This window comes from Physeter macrocephalus, chromosome 17 (genome assembly GCF_002837175.3).
Source record: "Physeter macrocephalus isolate SW-GA chromosome 17, ASM283717v5, whole genome shotgun sequence".
Classification (NCBI taxonomy): Eukaryota; Metazoa; Chordata; class Mammalia; order Artiodactyla; family Physeteridae; genus Physeter; species Physeter macrocephalus.
In genome coordinates this window covers 38,597,438-38,618,327 of record NC_041230.1, presented here as the reverse complement: position 1 = coordinate 38,618,327, position 20,890 = coordinate 38,597,438, and the positions used below count along the sequence as shown (strand labels likewise).

General features: G+C 44.6%; 2 protein-coding genes across 3 annotated transcripts in view; one reads left to right on the top strand and one right to left on the bottom strand.

The window, feature by feature from the left end:
- Positions 1-20,890, bottom strand: part of CDH1 (cadherin 1) — a 96,439-nt gene that overhangs the window by 6,039 nt on the left and 69,510 nt on the right. For both annotated transcript variants that reach the window (XM_007110766.4, XM_055078974.1), the window contains 10 exons: positions 18,603-18,746; positions 18,322-18,477; positions 17,424-17,568; positions 14,370-14,545; positions 13,977-14,105; positions 11,965-12,147; positions 9,552-9,796; positions 6,839-6,984; positions 3,388-3,612; positions 2,454-2,684 (listed from right to left, as the gene is read on the bottom strand). In XM_007110766.4, the coding sequence (XP_007110828.2) occupies positions 2,454-2,684; positions 3,388-3,612; positions 6,839-6,984; positions 9,552-9,796; positions 11,965-12,147; positions 13,977-14,105; positions 14,370-14,545; positions 17,424-17,568; positions 18,322-18,477; positions 18,603-18,746 (1,780 nt within the window). The remainder of the gene's footprint in view (positions 1-2,453; positions 2,685-3,387; positions 3,613-6,838; positions 6,985-9,551; positions 9,797-11,964; positions 12,148-13,976; positions 14,106-14,369; positions 14,546-17,423; positions 17,569-18,321; positions 18,478-18,602; positions 18,747-20,890) is intronic.
- On the top strand, positions 14,778-15,580 carry LOC112065216 (protein CEBPZOS-like). Its single transcript, XM_055078975.1, has one exon. The coding sequence runs from the start codon at positions 15,287-15,289 to the stop codon at positions 15,557-15,559; it is 273 nt and encodes a 90-aa protein (XP_054934950.1). The 5' UTR covers positions 14,778-15,286; the 3' UTR covers positions 15,560-15,580.

Below are 20,890 nucleotides of genomic sequence, written 5' to 3'. Positions count from 1 at the left end.
ATTGGTGTGGTTAAGGAAAGACAGGGTCAGCGTGGCTGTAGCAGGATCATCAGGGGAGAAAGAAGGGGAGAGGGGGTCAGAGGAGCAGCAAGGACATGCAGACCTCTGGCGGGACTTTGGCTTTGATTCAGAGTGAGTTGAAGCCATCGAAGGTTTGTGAGCAGGGCTGGGTCAGCCTAAATGTGACTAATACGTGCATATTATTCTTATTCAGTTACGGGGTTGCGGGGGTGGGGGAGTGGGCACAGACTATAAAATCGCCTGGTACACAATGAAAAAACACCAAAAAATTTTAAAATTAAAAATAAACAACAGCAAAAAAAAAAAAAAAAAAAAAAAAAAGGCACTTGGTATATTCCTTATCTTCTCTTAGGATAAATCATGTAAGTGAGCTTTAAAATCTATTTTCAAGGTTTTCATCTGATTTTGGGGGCTATGTCTAGGCTATATACGACTAATATTTAAATTTTTAAAAAATTAAATAATTTATTGTGAATGGGAAAAAAATATGATTCAGAGTGTTTTCTAACTTATAGGTCCTTATACCCAAGTAACTAGTGAAGCATCACTGCACTGAGACAGGAGGTGGCATACACTTGCAAGTACCCAAGCTACCTGTTTCTGAAATCAGAAAGATTCCAAGATCTTATCTAGATAAACAATATAACCCCCTGGACCATGACTCATGAACAGAAATACTGAGTGAGTTCTTGCTAGGTGGGCCAGGCCTGCCTTGGCCCTGAGGACACAGCACTGAAAACAATGGAAGCTGCAAACAGCCCCCATCCCTGTGGAGCTTAGAGCTGAAGAGCCAGAGGAGGGCTATCGTTTCCAAAAGGATGCTTCTTATCAAACATTACTTAAATGTTATGGAAGGGAAAGTAACCAAAACATGGCATATTGTTATCACTTCCGGAAGCACCACCCAACTCAGCTCTCCTGAAACCCCCCAATCCCCGGTGTCAGAGACAAATCCTGCACAAAGGAAGCAACCAAATATTGGTTGACTACACAAAAACCTTCATATCCTCTTGTCTCTCTAGAACATTCTTTAGACGCTTAATTTCGATGTCTGCCCATAAGGAACAAGACACTGGAAATCTGCACACTGGCATTGCTTCTGCTGTAAATGTTGCACATTTGAACATTCCGAAATGTTGTTCTCGGCTCCTATGTCTAATGAAATACACCCATAGCAAAGTTAGATAAAGTTACTATAAAAAAAGTCAGTATTTTAAGTATAACTCTGTGGTGGCAATAAAGCCACGTGAATCCTGGAGGAAGAAAGGTCCAGAAAGTCCACTGCATTTTAAACAACTCTCTCCTTCCTTTTCAATTTTGAGAGGATGCAGCAGAGGGCAGGAGCTAAGGGGACACACTGCAAACATTTCCCAAAGGCCAACAGGCAATCCCTTCTTCAATCTGTTGAAGCAGCAGGATCAGTAACACTGCTGAATCTAAACTGAAAGCCCCCAGGTGGTCCCATTGCTCCCCTCTAAGGACTTTCTTCTATCCCAGCAAGGTCAGCCTCTCTGCCCTACACAGTCCGTCAAGCCTTCCTCTCTCTGTGCCTTCGCCAGTGCGGGAACCACCACAAGTGGCCCTCTGTCTATGAGGATTCCCCCAGTCGCTGTGGCCCAACTATCCTGTCTTCCACCAAACCTTTCTCAAGACTCAATTAACAGCCTCCTCTTCTGACTGCAAGGACCTTCATGAACTGAACCACGTGTCATAGCTCCTAATGATAAAAAAAAGCAACAACACCACTATCTTTGAGGTTTTCTGACTTGCCCATCACTAGCTTTTAGAAACCATAACAGCACCTGTGTCAACCCTAGGGCTCAGTCTACAGGTAGGCTCAGGTGATATCGGTTTTAAGGACGGTGCCAGAAACTGCCAAATTTTCCCCAGTAACCTTTTTCCCCTTCATCCTTTGAGTCACTGATACTCACCGTGCACCCCACACTCCACCCCTACTCTCCGCACCAAGTTTTAATTGGACATTTGATCACCCGGTTACACTGGGAGGTTCCAGGTGTGGCTGTGTTTGGACCGGTGGGAGGTGAGTGAAGGTGACATGCTCAGTTTCAAGATATGTGCCTTCCACTTCCTCTACACCCTCCTCCAGGGTGGGATGTGGAGAAGGTGGTGGTGACCAGGCCTCGCTGCTCCGAGCGTGGTCCAAAGACCTGCAACATCAGCATCACCTCAGAGCTGGTTAGAAATGCAGAGGCTGAGGCCCCACCCCAGACCTACTGGATCAGCATTCTCATATACGGGTGATTTGTGTACACTCAAGCTGGAGAAACACTGCCCTTAGAGGTTGAAAGAACAAAATAGAAGGACTGAGCAGACTTCCAGTCTTGGACCACTTACCCCTGAAATGCTCAGTAAGAGAAAAACCTCCCCCACTTCAGAAGGTAAAGGCTGAAACACTCGCCAGTTGCACTTACTCAGAAAAGCAAGAATGCCTCCAAGAATCCCCAGAATGGCGGGAAGTTGCAATCCTGCTTGGGCGGAAGGCCCGGCCTGCCTACAGTTGCTGACGACCCCTTCACAGTCACACACGTGCACATCTAAGGTGGTCACTTGGTCTTTGTTCTGGTTGTCTATGAGCTTGAGATTGATTTTGTAGTCACCCACCTCTAGGGTTTTCTTTGGCTTAAAAATCAGAGATTCATGTTCTGGAAGAAGCAACAAAAATGAGGGGATCAGGAGAGATAAAAAGTTCATTCTAGATTAAAATTATTAGGGAACTAGAGGGCTTCCCTGGTGGCACAGTGGTTGAGTCCGCCTGCCGATGCAGGGGACACAGGTTCGTGCCCCGGTCCAGGAAGATCCCACATGCCGTGGAGCGGCTGGGCCCGGGAGCCAGGGCCGCTGGGCCTGCGCGGCCTGTGCTCCGCAGCGGGAGAGGCCACAAGAGTGAGGGGCCCGCGTACCACCAAAAAAAAAAAAAAAAAAAGAAAAAAAAAATTATTGGGGAACTAGAGACATTCCAAAGCTGAATGAAGACAACAGCTGCTTGGGTTGTAGATTATTGGGCAGTATGTCACAGACTCAGACACCAGAAACGCAAAGGGATCTTTGGTTCAATGCCACAAATGTAGAAGGGACAAGGAAACAAGGCTTAAAAGGGGTGACAAGTGGGGAATTCCCTGGTGGTCCAGTGGTTAGGACTCCGAGCTTCCACTGCTGGGGGCCCAGGTTCGATCTCTGGTCGGGGAACTAAGATCCCACAAGACGTGTGGTGCAGCCAAAACAAAACAAAAACAACAACATAAAGGGGGTCACAAGTGGATATTGAGAAGGGAAATTCAGAAGCGGGAGGCGCGAGGGAAGCACGGGGTCAGAGCAAAGTTTCCAAGATAAGACTCAAGTGCCCACCTTGGTCATTGTACTCAATGGTCCAGTTGACACTTGCCCCATGTGTTAGTTCTGCTGTGAAGGGAGAAGTGTTGGGGGGAAGATCAGGATCAATGATGTTGATGATATGAGGCTGTGGATTCCTCTGGCAGAAGTCCATGTACCGAGGTTCTGGTATGGGGCCATTGTCATTCACATCATCGAGGAATAGGAGCAGGGTTCCCGTTCCAGTAGCAGGTGGAGAACCTAAGAAAATACACAGGAAATGTCACAGCTCAGGACCACTGATGAATCCCTAGTGCCTCCCGTCAGACTGAATCCAACTCTTCTCCTGGCTCTTCAGGGCTCCCTCACCAGGCCCCACCCTGCCCACAGAGCCACCCGTCCTGCAGGTTCCAGGCCATCCTCACTCCTGGCTGGGCAGACCTCTGACATGCCTATTCCCCACTTTGATAACAATTATTCAAGTTATTCCTCACACCAAGGACTCCCTCCATCCTCACACATAACTTTATTCATCCATTAAATTTTAACATCTCTATGCCAAGGGAGGGGGGGAGGGAAGGAATGGGAGTGTGGGATTAGCAGAGGCAAACTATTATAGATAGGATGGACAAACAACAAGGTCCTACTGTATAGCACAGGGAACTATATTCAGCACTCTGTGACAAACCATAATAGAAAAGAATATATATATATGTATAGCTGAGTCACTTTGCTGTACAGAAGAAATTAACACAACATTGTAAATCAACTATACTTCAATAAAATTTTTTTTAAAACACAACTTTTTTTAACCACTCTAAGAAGTCCTCCTCACCCCCTACTAGTTCTCCTTCTCTGAACTTCTAAGGCTTTAAGATCGTTACCAAAGGATTGAGCCTTTTACAATTGCTGCAAGTTGCTTTTCAAATTAGATTCAGAGATTTATACACACTTCTGTTTGTATTTCTTTTACATCCTGACATAGCACTTGATAATAGAAAAAGTACACCCTCAAGGAATCATCATCATCAATATTAGTATATCGCAGGGAAAAAAAACCTAGAGGAAAGTATCTCAAACCCATAAATATTTATACCTGGGCGGCTTATAGTGATTATTTTTTCTTTTTACCTCTGAAAATTGTGGTTAAAAGAAACAGCATAAAACTTACCATTTTAACCATTTTTAAAGTGTACAGGTCAGTAGTGTTACTATAATCACATTGTTGTGAAACAGCTCTCCATAATTTTATCTTACAAAACTGAAACTCTGTACCCATTAAACAATTCCCTATTTCCCCCTCCAGTTCCTGGTAACCACCATTCTACAGTGTTTCTATGAATTTGACCACATTAGTACCTCATCTAAGTGGAAACCCACAGTATTAGTCATTTTGTGGCTGGTTTATTTCACTAAGCACAATGTCCTCAAGGTTCATCCACATTGTAACACATGACAGGATTTTCTTCTTTTTTAAGGCAGAATAATATTCCATTGTGTATGTGTATACCATATTTTGTTTATCCATTCACCCATGGATGGATCTTTTTACCTTATCATTTGAATTTTCTTGTTTTAACAATGAGCAAATATCATTTAAAATTTCTTTTTTAATTTATTTATTTTATTTATTTTTGGCTGCATTGGGTCTTCGTTGCTGTGCATAGGGGCTTTCTCTAGTTGAGGCGAGCAGGGGCTACTCTTCATTGTGGTGTGCAGGCTTCTCATTGTGGTGGCTTCTCTTGTTGCGGAGCACGGGCTCTAGGCACCCGGGCTTCAGTAGTTGTGGCTCACGGGCTCTAGAGCGCAGGCTCAGTAGTTGTGGTGCACGGGCTTAGTTGCTCAGCAGCGTGTGGGATCTTCCCGGAGCAGGGCTTAAACCTGTGAACCTGTGTCCCCCACATTGGCAGGCGGATTCTTAACCACTGCCCCTAAAATTCTTTTTAATTAAAGAAAACTTCAAAAAATGTTTTTTAATAAGATAATAGATTTTCTGAAGAAACTTCATTCTCCTCTTAGACCTACATCAAAAGTATTGAGTCATGCACAAAGTAACACTTGAAGGAATATATTCAAAAGTACCATAATTTAGCCATTAGTATTAGGTCAGGGGTCAGCAAACTAAGGTCTTCCACCCAAATTAGGAACACAGCTATGCCCATCCCTTTTCAAACTGTGTATGGCTGCTTCTAGGCTATGATGGCAATAGAGATTGTACGGTCTACAGAGGCTAAAATATTTACTCCCTGGCCCTTTACAGGAACCTTGCCAACTCTTGGTTACCTCCAGGCCAGGCTAGGGAACGCCCGTGTAGCTAGAGACAGCTGGCCAGCATAGCACTGCTGCCCAAGCAATGGGTTAGCTTCCCCTTTATGCAAAACATTTCTGCAAATGGAGCCCCATCATGGCTCTCTGCTTTTAACCTGCTGCCTCCCAAATGACAGCTCCAGGAGCAGGTTTTAGATTCTAAATGACTAGGCCAGGGTTACCCCTCCACAGCATGCTCAGAATGTGATGAAGGCATCACTCATTAGCCACCCATCCAGCCCCACCACGGGCTTACTCGCCTTGCCCTCTGCTTTCCGGAGTGCCAAATCTGGAATTACTACCTCGGGAGGTTGGGGAGGGAGAGGGGAATAGATTGAATCACAGGAACTAGCAGGTCTCTTTAACAGTAACTCCGCTTCTGAATATCTATCCATGGGAAACACTTGCCCACAGAGGCATGTACAACAATGTTTACCTATCACTCACAAAAATAATGGAGAACTGGAAATAATCCCTGTGTTTTTTAACGTGTGAATGGTTAAATTACACTATATGCAGATAACATCATTGAATTGAAAAGAGGTAGATCTATAATGTGCCAGGATAGATCTCTGTGTCTTCAACACATATGTTCAAGGAAAAACAATTAAACATGCGTAAGACAATGGTTTTTATAATAAAAACAAAAATAGGCTATAAACCAGATAGTGGCTTTATAATAAACCATATTTCTATGTTTATAAATGTATTCGAATACACCGAAACAGTCTGGAAGAAGCCACACTTCACTAATAGTGATGATGATGATAAAGATAATAACAGTCCTTACAGAGCACAGACTAGGTAGCAGGCACTCTTCCAAGCACTTTTACATAAATTAACTCATTTAACCTAGATGGGGTATTATCATTTTGTTGGATAAAGGAACTGAGGGACCTAAAAATTAGGTAATAAGTCCAAGTTCACACAGGTATTAAGCTTTGGTCCTAGGATCTAAACCCAGGCAGTCTGGCTCCCATGGGGTTCAGGTACAGAAGGAGTAGTAAAAAGGAACTTCTGCTTGGCCTAAACTCTGCACATTTTGGACAATGCTTTGAGAACGCTTTGTTGAAGAATGAAAGAAAAAGAAAGAATTCATGCCTCCAAAAGGATAGGGGCAAGGCAGTGAGCTGGTCAGGAGGGTGAAGCAGCCAAAACCAAATGGTAAGGGCATCCTCACCATTGTCAGTGGCTATAATGAGGGCCGTGTATGTGCTGTTCTTCACATGCTCGACGTTCTCTCTGTCCAACTCAGCCCGAGTGGAAATGGCACCCGTGTCCGGATTAATCTCCAGCCAGTTGGCAGCGTCCCTCCAAATCCGATACCTGGAAAGACACAAGCTCTGATTGAGAACGGGAACGGCGAACGGTAGGTAGCTGAAGAAGGTTAAGGTCCCTCTTTGTCGATAGATACTTCTAACTTCCTTATTTCAAAAAAAATAATGACTCCTACAGAAATTTTGCCAGAAAGGTTTGATGACCATCCATGTACCCTTCACCTAGATTCATCCACTGTCGATATTTGCTATATACAAAAGTTGATGCACACATACACATAATTTCTTGTTTTGCTGAACCATTTGAGAGTAAGTCGCAGACATGATGTTCCTTTACTCATGAAAATGTCAGTGTGCTTTCTCCTAAGAACAGAGGCATTCTCTTACATAACCACAATTTGATTTTCAATTTCAGGAAATATAACTTTGATATGGTACTACCACTTCATACATGGTACATATTCAAACTGTAGATTTCCCCCAAACTGTACCACCCTCCCCACGCCTCTGTCCCAACGCAATCCAGGATCAGGCATGGCATTTAGATGTCAGATTTCTTTAGTTTCTCTCAGACTGACCCCCCTAAAGCGTACAGCAGTTCTCAAATGGTCACAGTATGGCACCCAACACCCCCGCCATGAGCACTGGAGATTTGGGTTGACATGCTGACTTGGGAGTATGCTGCACTATTGGCATTTAACGGGAGGTGCCAGGGAGGGTAAAGCTCCTTCTGGTCTTACATAGCCACCCCCCCAAAAAACTTATTCAAAATGCCAAGAGAATCCTGTTAAGCCACACCTTATTAGGAATACCAGAAACAGAAGAAACGTAAGCATGAAAAACAGAGATATACTGCCCAGTTATCTATCGAGGTCATTGAAAGGCTCAGAAAAGGAAATAAAGAAATAGAAGGAGGAAAGGGTCCTGGATACCTGTGGGCTTATCCTCACGTCTTTAGAAGTGCAAAGCAATGAACTACATATATCGAGTGGTCTTTATTCTAGGGGGTAAGGGTCTCTGCAAACATTATTTAGACTTGGTCCTTGAACTTCCCCAAATAGATGCTTTGAACTACCTATTTCATTACTACAAGCTAAGATATCAACACAGGCTGGAAACAATACAACCCAAGGCTTTAATCACAAAACAAAAAATCCTACAATATCACGATGCCACTAACACACCTAGCAAAAATAATAATTACTTAATGTCAAGTCTATGCGCAAGTTTCTCTACTTGCCTCAAGGGTGTCTTTTATAGTTGGATTGTTTGAATCCATCTTTAAGCACAGTCTACAGATTACAATTGGTTGATTCCTCTTAATCAACACCCTTAATCTAAGCAGTCACCCCCACCCTTCTGTCATTATTTGCTAAAGAAACTGGGTCATTTGACATAGAGCTCCCATATTCTGCATTTGGCTGACTGCTTCCTCATGGCATTTAACTTGTTCCTTCTCTGTACTGCATCAAAATCAAACCCTGAGGCTTGATTAGGTTCTGTTTCAACCCTTCTTTTCTCCCCCAAATACAATATTTAAGCGGCACTGTGTACATGCTGTTGAATCACTTCGAGTGGCACTTCATGTTGGGCTGTCCTTGCTCTTCCAGCAGATGTTAAAATCTATCAGAAGGTTTGGATGGTCCCAGCTTGGTTCCTCCATTTAAAAATTCCTCATCATCCTTGACCTAATGATTCTAGCAGCCATTAATATCACTACCTGGTTTCTTTATATCCATATGGCACACATGCACAGTTTAAAGCTATTTATGAGCCCTTCCAATCAGGATAGAATTAGCACTTCCCAGAATAACTCAGAAATTGAAGCTGCACTCAAACTTCATGTTTGTTTTACGTTTAATAAGTCACAGGCACTGATACTAAAACACAAACACCTCCCCCTCCAAACAAGAACATGCTCAATTTATTACCGAGTGGGACTCTATACTGGATTTGCATAACCTTTTTTCTAAATAGTTCAGAGCATTCTAATAGTTTCCTCTAAAGTAAATATTAACAGGTAGGAATCTCTCTCTGAGAAGAGGAAGTGACCGAGGCCTTTGTTACCCCTGGAAATCATGCTATTACTAAAAAGACGCAGATGTGCCATGCTTGGATTTGTGCTTAACAGTCTTCCCTTTGAGTTTCCACCACTGTCACACTGGAGCACCAAGTATGTCATCAGACCCAGCTCTCAAAAGAATAAGAACATCCTTTATCATACGTGGCCACAGTGGTGTTGCTGTTGGTTGGTTTGTATGTGTGTTTTCAGCATCTGTGGCTGTGATTTACATTATAGAAGTGCCTTCAAGTTTACAAAAAAACAAAACAAAACAGTAAGCTACTTATAACACAATACCATGTATGTAAATTAAAACCACATTCCTACTACACTAAGTGAATTCAAAGAGAGGAAGCACAGTAAACCGACAATGGCTGACCATGGACGGAATGGACAAGGTGTGGGGAATGGGGATAAAACTATAAATAAGCCAAACAAGAGAAGGATCTTCCACAGACCAATGATGATAAAAATGCCATGAACAAAATATTTTATACATACACGTACGCACACAGCCAGTTGCTGCCAGTAAGTGGAAAACCCCTCACACTTACGTGATCTTCTGTTCCATAAATCTGTCTGGCTCCTGGGCGGTGTAGGACGTGATCTCCAGGCCCAAGCCGAAGTCCTCGGGCACATTCACTTTCTTCTGAGGAGGCATGAAAATGGGGGCTTCATTCACATCTATCACGTCCACGGTGACAGTGGCTGTGGAAGTGGGGAGAGTGACCTCAAAGGAGGCCACATTAGTCACTTGCACATACAGGATGTACTGCTGCTTGGCCTCAAAATCCAAGCCCTAAAGAGCAGAAAAAATACATTTTATGTTAGACAAAAAAAACACATTAAATCCTTAACTATTGTTTTTTGGTTAGCAATATATCAGTGGTTCTCACAGCTGGCTGCATTAAGAAGAAATGACTTGAGAACTTTTAAAGAAAACACATGCCTGGACCTTAACCCCAGAGCCAGTGAATAGGAATCTCTGAGGTTGGGGTCTGGGCGTCAATACTTTTTTTTAAAAGTTCCCAGTGACTAACATGCAACCAGATTCATGCTGAGAACCCCAGGAAAAGAATAAAGATGAACTACATGAAATCTCAAGTGGCAAGCCTCTATTAACACATGTAGCATAGTAAGTCATTTATTTACCTGAGACCAGTAAGAATGTTCACATCCTATGTTGACATGCTGCCCGTGTGACAGCAAATGGACAAACGACCCTGCCTGTCCACCTCCCTAACCCCAGTAAGTTTAGTGGCAAGAACATGAAGTTCAGGGCTTCCCTGGTGGCGCAGTGGTTGAGAATCCGCCTGCCGATGCGGGGGACACGGGTTCGTGCCCCGGTCCGGGAGGATCCCACATGCCGCGGAGCGGCTGGGCCCGTGAGCCATGGCCGCTGAGCCTGCGCGTCCAGAGCCTGCGCTCCGCAACGGGAGAGGCCACAACAGTGAGAGGCCCGCATACCGAATAAAATAAAAAAATAAAATTAAATTAAATTAAAAAATTAAAAAAAAATAAAAAGAACATGAAGTTCAGAATCAGTCGGCACTGAGCTCACATCCCGGCCAGGCCATTTCCTAGCTGTGTGATTTGGGCAACAGAACCTCTGGGTCTGTTTCCACACCTAACTAAGTAGGAAAAGGAACTATCTCACAGAGGCACTGTAAGGGATCAACTGGAACTTTTATGAAGGACCTTGTGTATGGTGGGAACTCAAATCACTACCTTTTTTCTTTTGGTGATAGAATAATAACAGAAAACACTGACATCAAATGTTTAGCGCAAGGACTTCCCTGGTGGCGCAGTGGTTAAGAATCTACCTGCCAATGCAGGGGACACAGGTTCGAGCCCTGGTCTGGGAAGATCTCACATGCCGCGGAGCAACTAAGCCTGTGCACCACAACTACTGAGCCTGCACTCTAGAGCCCGCGAGCCACAACAACTGAGCCCACGTGCCACCACTACCGAAGCCCGTGCGCCTAGAGCCTGTGCTCCACAACAAGAGAAGCCACCGCAATGAGAAGCCTGCGCACCGCAACGAAGAGCCCCTGCTCACCGCAACTAGAGAAAGCCCAATCGCAGCAATGAAGACCCATCTCAACCAAAAAAAGTAAATAAAATAAGTAAATTAAAAAAAAAAAAATGTTTAGTGGGAGTTAAGATGACGTACTAAATGATTCAGAAATGAAGGGTCTGCTCGCTTGCTCAGGGGGAAGTCAAACCTCTGGCGCTAACCTAGGGATCCGTTCATTAACTCTTTGACTAACTTCAACAAGGAAATCACTCAACTTCTTACTGTTCAAGTTTCCTAGACATCTTTCACAGGCTTATTTGCCCTTCTACTAAAATCACCCAGCAAAATAGCAGAGACCATAAACCATCTTTCTTCTCATTTGCAAAATGGATATGGGGGAGTGGGCAAGTGTTTCAGAGAAAGAACGTATTAAAACAGATGGTACAGACTCCCCTGGTGGCGCAGTGGTTCAGAATCACCTGCCAATGCCGGGGACACGGGTTGGAGCACTGGCCCGGGAAGATCCCACATACCGCAGAGCAACTAAGACCGTGCACCACAACTACTGAAGCCCGCGCACCTGGAGCCCATGCTCCGCAACAAGAGAAGCCACCGCAGTGAGAAGCCCGCGCACCGCAACTAGAGAAAGCCCGCGCGCAGCAACGAAGACCCGATGCAGCCAAAAATAAAAATAATAAAATAAATTTATTAAAAATTAATAATAAAAATAAAACAGATGGTACTTCCTCTTCAATTGTAGGGTGCGGTGTGGGAGCTTCCTGATTTCTCACCTGAGCCTGAAGAGTCACTGCAAACCCCACCAGAATCTGGGAGAGCTGCCCTCCCCCACCCCACCAAGGCCACGCTCATCTACTTCAGAGAAGACACCAGGGGACAAGGGCCTCTGGCTGTGTTGTCAATTTCTGCATCTTGCCAGGAACCATACAAACCTTAGCCGTCTTCAAAATGCCTTCATTGGTTACTGGGTCTGTGATGACAACAAACTGCTTCTCGTCATCGTTTAATATTGTGTAAACGGCCTCCCACGCTGGGGTATTGGGGACGTCGGCATCGGTCACTGTGAGTGTGGTGATGACCACGTTAGCCTCGTTCTCAAGCACCGACCCCACGTACTGCAGAGCAAAGAAAAGGATGTGTCACTTAGGACATACTCAGACCCAGCAGTGGAGCCAGGGCTCAGGGGGCTGAGGGAGTCCTTTCTTGAGCCCAAGCTTTGATGAGTCTTCGAAGAAGTGCCCACCCTACCAGCATGGCCCTTATTTCCCGTTGGTGGAGCAGCCAGCACTCAGGGGCCCTGTGAGTACCTGAAAGAGCCAAGGCCCTGGCCGTCCGCGCCTCTCAGCATACTCTGGCCCAACTGCTGACACTGTAGTTTATCCCCCATTCCCGTCTCCCCCATCACTCTCAGTGGTACCAGTAATTTTCATAAATGTCTGGTCATTACAGTCTTCTACTTAAAACCCTTTGACAACATTCCACTGCACTCAGGCTAAATTCTGAAATTCTAAGTTCAGCCCACAAGGTCCTGCAGGACCTGGCCTCATTTGGTTCACTACACTGACTGTTTTTCAGTTCTTGCTATTCATCAAGCTTCCTTTTGATGCGGGGCATTAAAACTGTCTTTCTTGGGCTTCCCTGGTGGCGCAGTGGTTGCGAGTCCGCCTGCCGATGCAGGGGACGCGGGTTCGTGCCCCGGTCCGGGAGGATCCCACGTGCCGCGGAGCGGCTGGGCCCGTGAGCCATGGCCGCTGAGCCTGCGCGTCCGGAGCCTGTGCTCCGCAGCGGGAGAGGCCACAACGGTGAGAGGCCCGCGTACCGCAAAAAAAAAAAAAAAAAAAAAAAAAAAAAACTGTCTTTCTTAAGCCTCTTGTACTCACAGTGGCTAGGTTAGAGTGGCAGACACCGCTGTCTACTGAATATCCACTCTCCTCTTCTTCACTAACTACATGGTTGATGGCAGCAACGTGCCCAGAGAAAATACTGTATTTCCAGTCTTCCTTGCAGACAGCAGTTGCTAGTAAGAGGTAAACGAAACTTGTGGGATGGGTCTTCACAGAAATAAGAAAACTTGACTTGACATCAAGGCCTTATGCCCCCTCGCCTTTGCCTTCTTCCTGAACGAAGCACAGATATGGCTGGAGCTCCAGCTGTCATCTTGGGCCACAAGGTGACAATGGGGATAGAATCCATGTACCAAGGACGGTGGGAAAGCAGATAAAGGAGGCTTGGTTTCTACTGGCTGAGTGGACTATCTACCTCTGGGCCGTTAGTGACACAAGAGAAAAAGTCAACCCTGTTTGTTTAAACCACAAGAGTCAAATCTTTGTTACTAACCATTAAGCTGATTTCTAAGTAACACAATAAGGTTTCAGGTTCTTTCACACAGCTCTCAATACCTTCTCCTCGACTGCATTTAATATTTATTTTATTTACTTACTTACTTACTTATTTATTTATTATACACAATAATCAGTGTAAGTTGTCTAACGTAACCCTAGCTAGACTATAAACTCCACAAGAATAGGAGTGTCGTCTGCCTTGTTTGTGATAATATCCCCAGCGTCTAAGACAGTGCCTGGTATAAACCCAGATAATATTTGTTCAATGAATAACTAAAACCTGGTAAGATCTGCTACCAAGATGAGGACATGGAGTAAATAGGTGCTTTTTTTTTTCTTATTTTTATTTATTTTTTAACATCTTTATATGGAGGTTCCTTTAAAAAAAAAAAAACTAAAAATAGGTGTTTTTTGCAACTTCAGAAACCTGTTGTCAATAGGCCCCAGGCTGAGGAGGGCAGAGACAACTGACATCCCGACCTGCTTGGTTTTTAGCTTCAAGTTTACTAGTCTGGGAAACGTTTCCAAAGGGTTCACCCATGAGATACTGGGAAACAACCAAGGACCTTTGGAGACTCTCTAAGGAGTTGCAGGGTTATTACCGTGGTTGGGTTGAAGATGGGAGGGTTATCGTTGGCGTCAGTGACTGTGATCACAGCTGTTGCGGTTGTGCTTAAGCCTTCACCTTGCAGGTCTGCAGCTTGAACCACCAGGGTATATGTGGGAAAACTCTGTAGAGATCAAACACACCCGAGTCAGGACTGACAGCCACATCAGGCACAGCCCAGCCCATGGCACAGAAACAGATTATTTTCTCATCTGCTTAAATGCCAACCTGCCTGCCTGCCTGGCCCCAAACCTCTGGACAAAAGTTTAGATACAAAGCTCAGAACCATCACCATACTAAGCAGCAACTGGCCTCGGCAGAGTTTTACGTCATCCAGACGATCGAGCTATTTGCCCTCAATACCCTCTGGATCCTCTTGACCCCTGACCTCCCGGTCCAGACCGGTGGTGAGCACACTGATGACACCCGTGTCCCTGTTGATGGTGAACATTTTGTTGTGTGGCAGCACAGGCTCTTGGCTGAGGATGGTGTAAGCAATGGCAGCGTTGTAGGTGTTCACATCATCGTCTGCGTCTGTGGCCGAGACCTCCATCACAGAGGTCCCTGGAAGCAAAGGAGAAGATTTAGTCAAGCTACACTTTAATTTCCAAAATTCTGACCAAAGCGCTAGGGGAGGAAGAAAGCATTCCACCAAACGAGCAAGTGGTGTTCCCAGAACCCAGCTTTTCCAGAGGATATTTTGGGTGGGGAGGGTGGGTGAGGAGTATGGGGAATAAATAACCTTAAGCTAAAACATTTTTGCTATGTCTCTTATACTGAGTGAATAGTGTATAAAATAGGAAAAATATCAGAAATTTCCATAATTGGCTTCTTAGCCACAGCCCACCTGAGAGAATGGTCATTTGAGATTGTTGCCTTCAAGGTAGAAGGAAATATTTACTACACTTGTGACAGACAAAGTACTAGCTCCCAGAATATCTAAATAACTCTTCAAGAATCAATAGGCAGGGACTTCCCTGGTGGTGCAGTGGTTGGGAATCCGCCTGCCAATGCAGGAGACACAGGTTCGATCCCTGCTCCGGGAAGATCCCACATGCTGCAGAAAACTAAGCCCGTGTGCCACAACTACTGAGCCTGCGCTCTAGAGCCTGCGAGCCACAACTACTGGAGCCCACGCACCTAGAGCCTCTGCTCCGCAACAAGAGAAGCCACCTCAATGAGAAGTCTGCGCACCACAACGAAGAGTAGCCCCTGCTCACCAAAACTAGAGAAAGCCCATGCGCAGCAACAAAGACCCAACGTAGCCAAAAATACATTAAAAAAAAAAAAAAACAATAGGCAGGCATGCACAGCCCCACGAGTACGCGCCTCAGGATAGCCCGTACTATGGATCCACTGGCAAAGCAGATCTTTAAAGGAGTTTTAGTAGCTGAACTTGTGGGCATTTGGGGAGCATATTTTTTGTTCAGAAAGATGAATACAAGTCAAAGGTTCAGGCAAACAATGAGCAAGAAATTCCCCTTCATCTTGGAAGTTTATTGCAAGTCCACTGAACACTCTGGAATGTATGGAATCAGAGAGCAAGATCAAGAAAAGTGGCTGAACAGCAAAAATTAGGAATTTGACCATCAATCAAGGTTTGCCCTATTTCATAGTATCAGGCAAAATTAAAACTGCAAAGTTGACATGGATGGATTTTATAATATTTAAGGTGAAATGTAAATTCTAATTAAAACAGTTGTTCTTTGGACTAACCGTGAAGAAATTGATGGAACGTTTGTTTATTATGTTATAAATGGAGTTTCATTTGCTACTCAAAATAAAGTGGTTCTCCTTTAAAAAAACAAACAAAAAAACAACTCCCCTATAATTCTGTATAAACCTTTCAAAACAGATAAAATACTAAAACATCTTTTTTTAAAAAAATAAATTTATTTCTTTTATTTATTTATTTTTGGCTTTGTTGCGTCTTCCTTATGGTGCACAGGCATCTTGTGGTGGCTCCTCTTGTTGCAGAGCATAGCCTCCGGGCGTGCGGGCTCTGTAATTGCGGCACGCGGGCTCAGTAACTGTGGCACGCGGGCTCTAGAGCACAGGCTCAGCAGTTGTGGAGCACCAGCTTAGTTGCTCGCGGCATGTGGGATCTTCCCGGACCAGGGCTTGAACCTGTGTCCCCTGAACTGTCAGGTGAATTCCCAACCACTGCTCCACCAGGGAAGCCCTAAAACATCTATTTTTAATATTTATTACATTTTTTCTTTTCCATTATAGTTTATTACAAGATGTTGAGTAAAGTACCCTGTGCTATACAGCAGGGTTGTTTATCGCATTTATCCCCCTCTCCTCTCCCCTTTGGTAACCATAGGTTTGTTTTCTGTCTGTGGGTCTGTTTCTGTTTTGCAAATAAGTTCATTAATATTTATTACATTTTAACTCAAACATTTAAAATCACATTATCTAAAAATATATTAACTTGAAATATTGCTTTTATCCATTTTCACCTTACCAGAAACAATATTCAAACTCTATATCAATGTCTCTGGTACTACTGGAGCCCTTTTGGAATAAAATTTGTCATTGAAAAAAAAAAAGAAAAATCAGGGCTTCCCTGGTGGCGCAGTGGTTCAGAGTCCGCCTGCCGAAGCAGGGGACAGGGGTTCGTGCCCCGATCTGGGAAGATCCCACATGCTGTGGAGCGGCTGGGCCCGTGAGCCATGGCCGCTGAGCCTGCGCGTCCGGAGCCCGTGCTCCGCAAGGGGAGAGGCCACAAAAGGGAGAGGCCCGCGTACCGCAAAAAAAAAAAAAAAAAAAAAAAAAGAAAGAAAAATCAATAGGCAAAAGACAAACAGCCCAAGAGAAAAAAAGGGCAAAAGACTTGAATAGACAAGTTGTAAAGAAACCCAGCTGGTCAGCAAACATATGATAAGATGCTTATTTAGTCCATTAATAATCAGAGAAATTCCGTTTTAAGTTACGTTGAGATATAACTACACACTCAACAGATTGGCCAAAAAGAAGTCGAACAATTCCATGATATATATTGCTGGTGGGAGTATAAACTGGTTCAGCCACCTTGGAAAACAGTTTGTCACCAAGTGGAAAAGTAGGCAAAACTGTAAGTACACACGTGGTAAAAGATAAATGAAAGCAAGGGAATGATTATCACAAAAGTCAGGGTGGTGGCTGTCTTTATGGAGGAGGGAACAAATGTGATCAGGAAGGACTGTACAGGGGCTGTAAACTACTAACAAGGATCTGTTACTTAATCAGGGAAGGTTGTTCTTAAACTGCTCCTTTCTTAAACCGGGCTTAAACATTTTATACATATTTCTATAGGTAGGATGTTTTACACACACACAGTGTCTTCCAAAGAAGTTCTGTGCATATGAAGGGCCTGACCCCAAACGCCAGCCCCAACACTTCGGGGTGCAAAGAATCTAAGTGTCTCGATGGGTGTTGATCTCCTCGTTGCTGGACGTACCTGGAAGAGCGCCCTCCACGACAGACCCCTTGAAGACCTCCTGGGTGAACTCAGGCTTGTTGTCATTCTGATCAGTCACGGTGATCACAATCTCCATCGGCTCCTCGATTGCTTGCCCGTTTGAAGACACAGCATGAGAGAAGAGCTGCAAGAGCCAGGTGAGGGTTACTCGGGAAGACAGGGCGGGAGAAGTGGTCCAACCAAAGCAGAGTGGGCTCCACCCGGCCCCCACTCCCTCCCACTCAAGTATGCACGCCCCGCCCCCACAAGCACAGAACTTCTCCCACACACGTGCTGCTGCTTCAATGAGGTCATGACACTGGTTAAGACCATGACCTGTGAGACCATGGGCTGGAGAACACATCCACCAGGTCAGAGCACCATTTCCCACGTGAGGGCTGGGGGCCAGGCCTAGGAGATAAAGGTGGAAGCCTAAAACACTCTGACTGGTTCCAAGCAGGGTCGAATTTGCTCTGGCTGCTCGAGTCTAGCGTTCCCCCCGCAGACTTCCCTGCGTTTGGCATCAACGCATTACCTCCCAGCTTCCCTAAGCTCACAGTGCTCTCAAGGCCCAGAAATAGTTTTTGTTCCACAACATCATCACCAGCCTCTGCCGTTGTGTCAGGGACTTTGAGTCCCAAGAACAGGTTGACATCTTGGGTCTAGGATCATGTCTGATGCCTCAGGACTCTCCCCACTTTATTCCTAACAAGGAAAGCGTGAACAGCCCCCAATTTTTGCAGGTTCTCCTGTCATTTCTCCTTGTCAACAGGTCTAAAGGTATCAAGTTAAGCTCTTCAAATGTCCAGAACATCTGATCCATGATCAGCGTGAGTTGACCAAAAAAATTTTGAAAGGATGTAACCCCATCATTAACAGCCTTCTAAGAGACACTCACAATGTACTGGGCAATGTCTTCTCTATCCAGAGGCTCCGTCACCTTTAGCCATCCTGTTTCTCTTTCAATAATAAACACATGAAGAGGGGGTGTGTCGGCTCCTTGGCCAGTGATGCTGTAGAAAACTTCGGTTTCTTTTTCCCTGTTAGATTTGATCTGAAGACAAAACAGAAAGAAATGAATTAGCAAGGAAGGATTCTGACACTGGCTCCTTTCCCTTTCTCTCCTTTGTCCTGCTCTGCCAAATTTCTCCCAGAGAAATAGAGAACTTCCTTCTGTACCTGAACCAGAGCCTTAGGAAACGGGCCTTTCTCATTTTCTGGGCAGCTGATAGGAGGAATAACCCAGTCTCTCTTCTGTCTCCTGAGACCATGGTGGGAGCTGGGAAATGTGAGCACTTCTGTCTGGGTTCCAGAGGGAGAGTCCTAAAAGGAAAGAAAATGAGGAACAAAATGAGATAATTCAGGAAAGATGATACGGGCTGAACAACCTAGGCAGTAAGCATCTCCAGCCTTCTGAGGGCAGGGCATGGTTTTCGTTTAACAACAAAATAAAACAGCCAAAACAAAACCCAATAGACCCCTTTACCATATCAGAAAGACGGTTTCCTCTTTTGATCCTTCTTAGTGTCCAGAGTTCAGTAATCATTATGTACACACGATGATAGGTTTGAGGGTTTGACATTATTTAAGAGTTATTTCAAGCCTATATCTCACACCTGTCATTTTAAAAAATATTTTATTTATTTATTTATTTATTTATTTATTTGGTTGGTTGCACTGGGTTTTAGTCACTGCAGGTGGGCTCCTTAGTTGCGGCTCATAGGCTCCTTAGTTGTGGCTCACCAGCTCATTAGTTGCAGCACGTGGGCTCCTTAGTTGCGGCTTGTCAGCTCCTTAGCTGAGGCTCACCAGCTCCTTAGTTGTGGCATGCGAATTCTTAGTTGCAGCACGCATGTGGGATCTAGTTCCCTGACCAGGGATCGAACACAGGCCCCCTGCATTGGGAGCGCGGAGTCTTATCCACTGCACCACTAGGGAAGTCCCACGCCTGTCATATTTAACAAGACATTATGCTCCAATGATTTACTATCAGAGCTTACTCAACAATTAGATATTCAGGTGTTTTAAATATTCTTTTCTTTTATATTTTTCCTAGTGATATAGGTCTCCAAATTAGAGTTAGCCTAAGTGAGTAAGTTTTGGGAACTTACTACTTTGTGATCAATACTAATCCCTTAATCCCACTGTGTTAGTATATCTGTATGGTTTCCATTTGTTCTAACAGAAGTTGTTTGGATGGGAACCAAAAGTGCCCTTTGAGACTTGTATTGAACAGTGTTCATGTGCAATAACTTTATGCACACACAGGGAAATAAGATGGAAGGAAAGATCTTCCAAATCGTTTAAGTGTTTTAAAGTGATTGGTAGTAACACAGTAAAGGTTCCAAGACAATTCCATCTTCCATCCTCCACATAGTCACCCATCCCTGTCTGTCAAGTGAGAGTCAAGCCTTGCTTCCTGGCTTTTAAAATGTGACTCAAAATGCACAAGACAGACATGAAATATGACCAGATATCATCACAAAATCCTTCCCAATCCTGCATTCCTGTGTACTAGTCACTCACACAACCCTTAACACACACCCTCTGCATTAACCTCCTAGAGAAGCAGTCCTGCCTTGGCCAAGGGCAGGCTCTGGAGCCAGGCTGCCTGGCTTTGTATCCTCACTTTGACACCTCACCTTCCTGGGCTGATTATTTAACTTCTCTGTCCCACACTTTCCTCATGTCTGAAATGAGGATTATATTAGTATCTGCCTTATAGGGTCCTTGGAAGGATAAAACGTGATACTAGTTATTGCAGTAAAGCACTTAGAATAGTGTCTGAAACATAGTAAGTGCTCAATAAATGCTAACGATGAAGATGATGGTTGGATTGGTTGAAAAACACTGAGTTATGGTTTTAATGAAGTGGAATTTGGGATTTGACCTGAGCACAGGAATAAATACTAAACTGATTCTCAACACAGTATCCTAAGCCTAAAAATGACCATCTTGCACAGCCATGGTAAAAAAAAAACAGGCCTAATGAATGAATGCAAATTCATTTGCCATATTGAAGAGGAAGGCAAAGAGCACACCTTGCTGACATCAGGACTATGGAATATTTTCACAGAATGATAATAAATAATGATGAACATTGTGCTGGCAAAACATAACATTAACATCTTCATGTGTGAAATTATTATTTTTTTTTAAATAAAGATATTTATTTATCTATCTATCTATCTATTTGGCAGTGCCGTATGGCTTGTGGGATCTCAGTTCCCTGACCCGGGATTGAACCTGGGACCATGGCAGTGAAAGCCCAGAATCCTAACCACTAGGCCACCAGGGAATTCCCTTCATGTGTGAAATTAAAGGGAATTGTGGGCTTCCCTGGTGGCACAGTGGTTGAGAGTCCGCTTGCCGATGCAGGGGACACGGGTTCGTGCCCCGGTCCGGGAGGATCCCACGTGCCGCAGAGCGGCTGGGCGCGTGAGCCGTGGCCGCTGGGCCTGCGCGTC

Bases quoted from the DNA above. Each gene is read 5' to 3' on its own strand.
- LOC112065216 (XM_055078975.1), top strand. From the start codon at position 15,287: ATGCACAGCCCCACGAGTACGCGCCTCAGGATAGCCCGTACTATGGAT.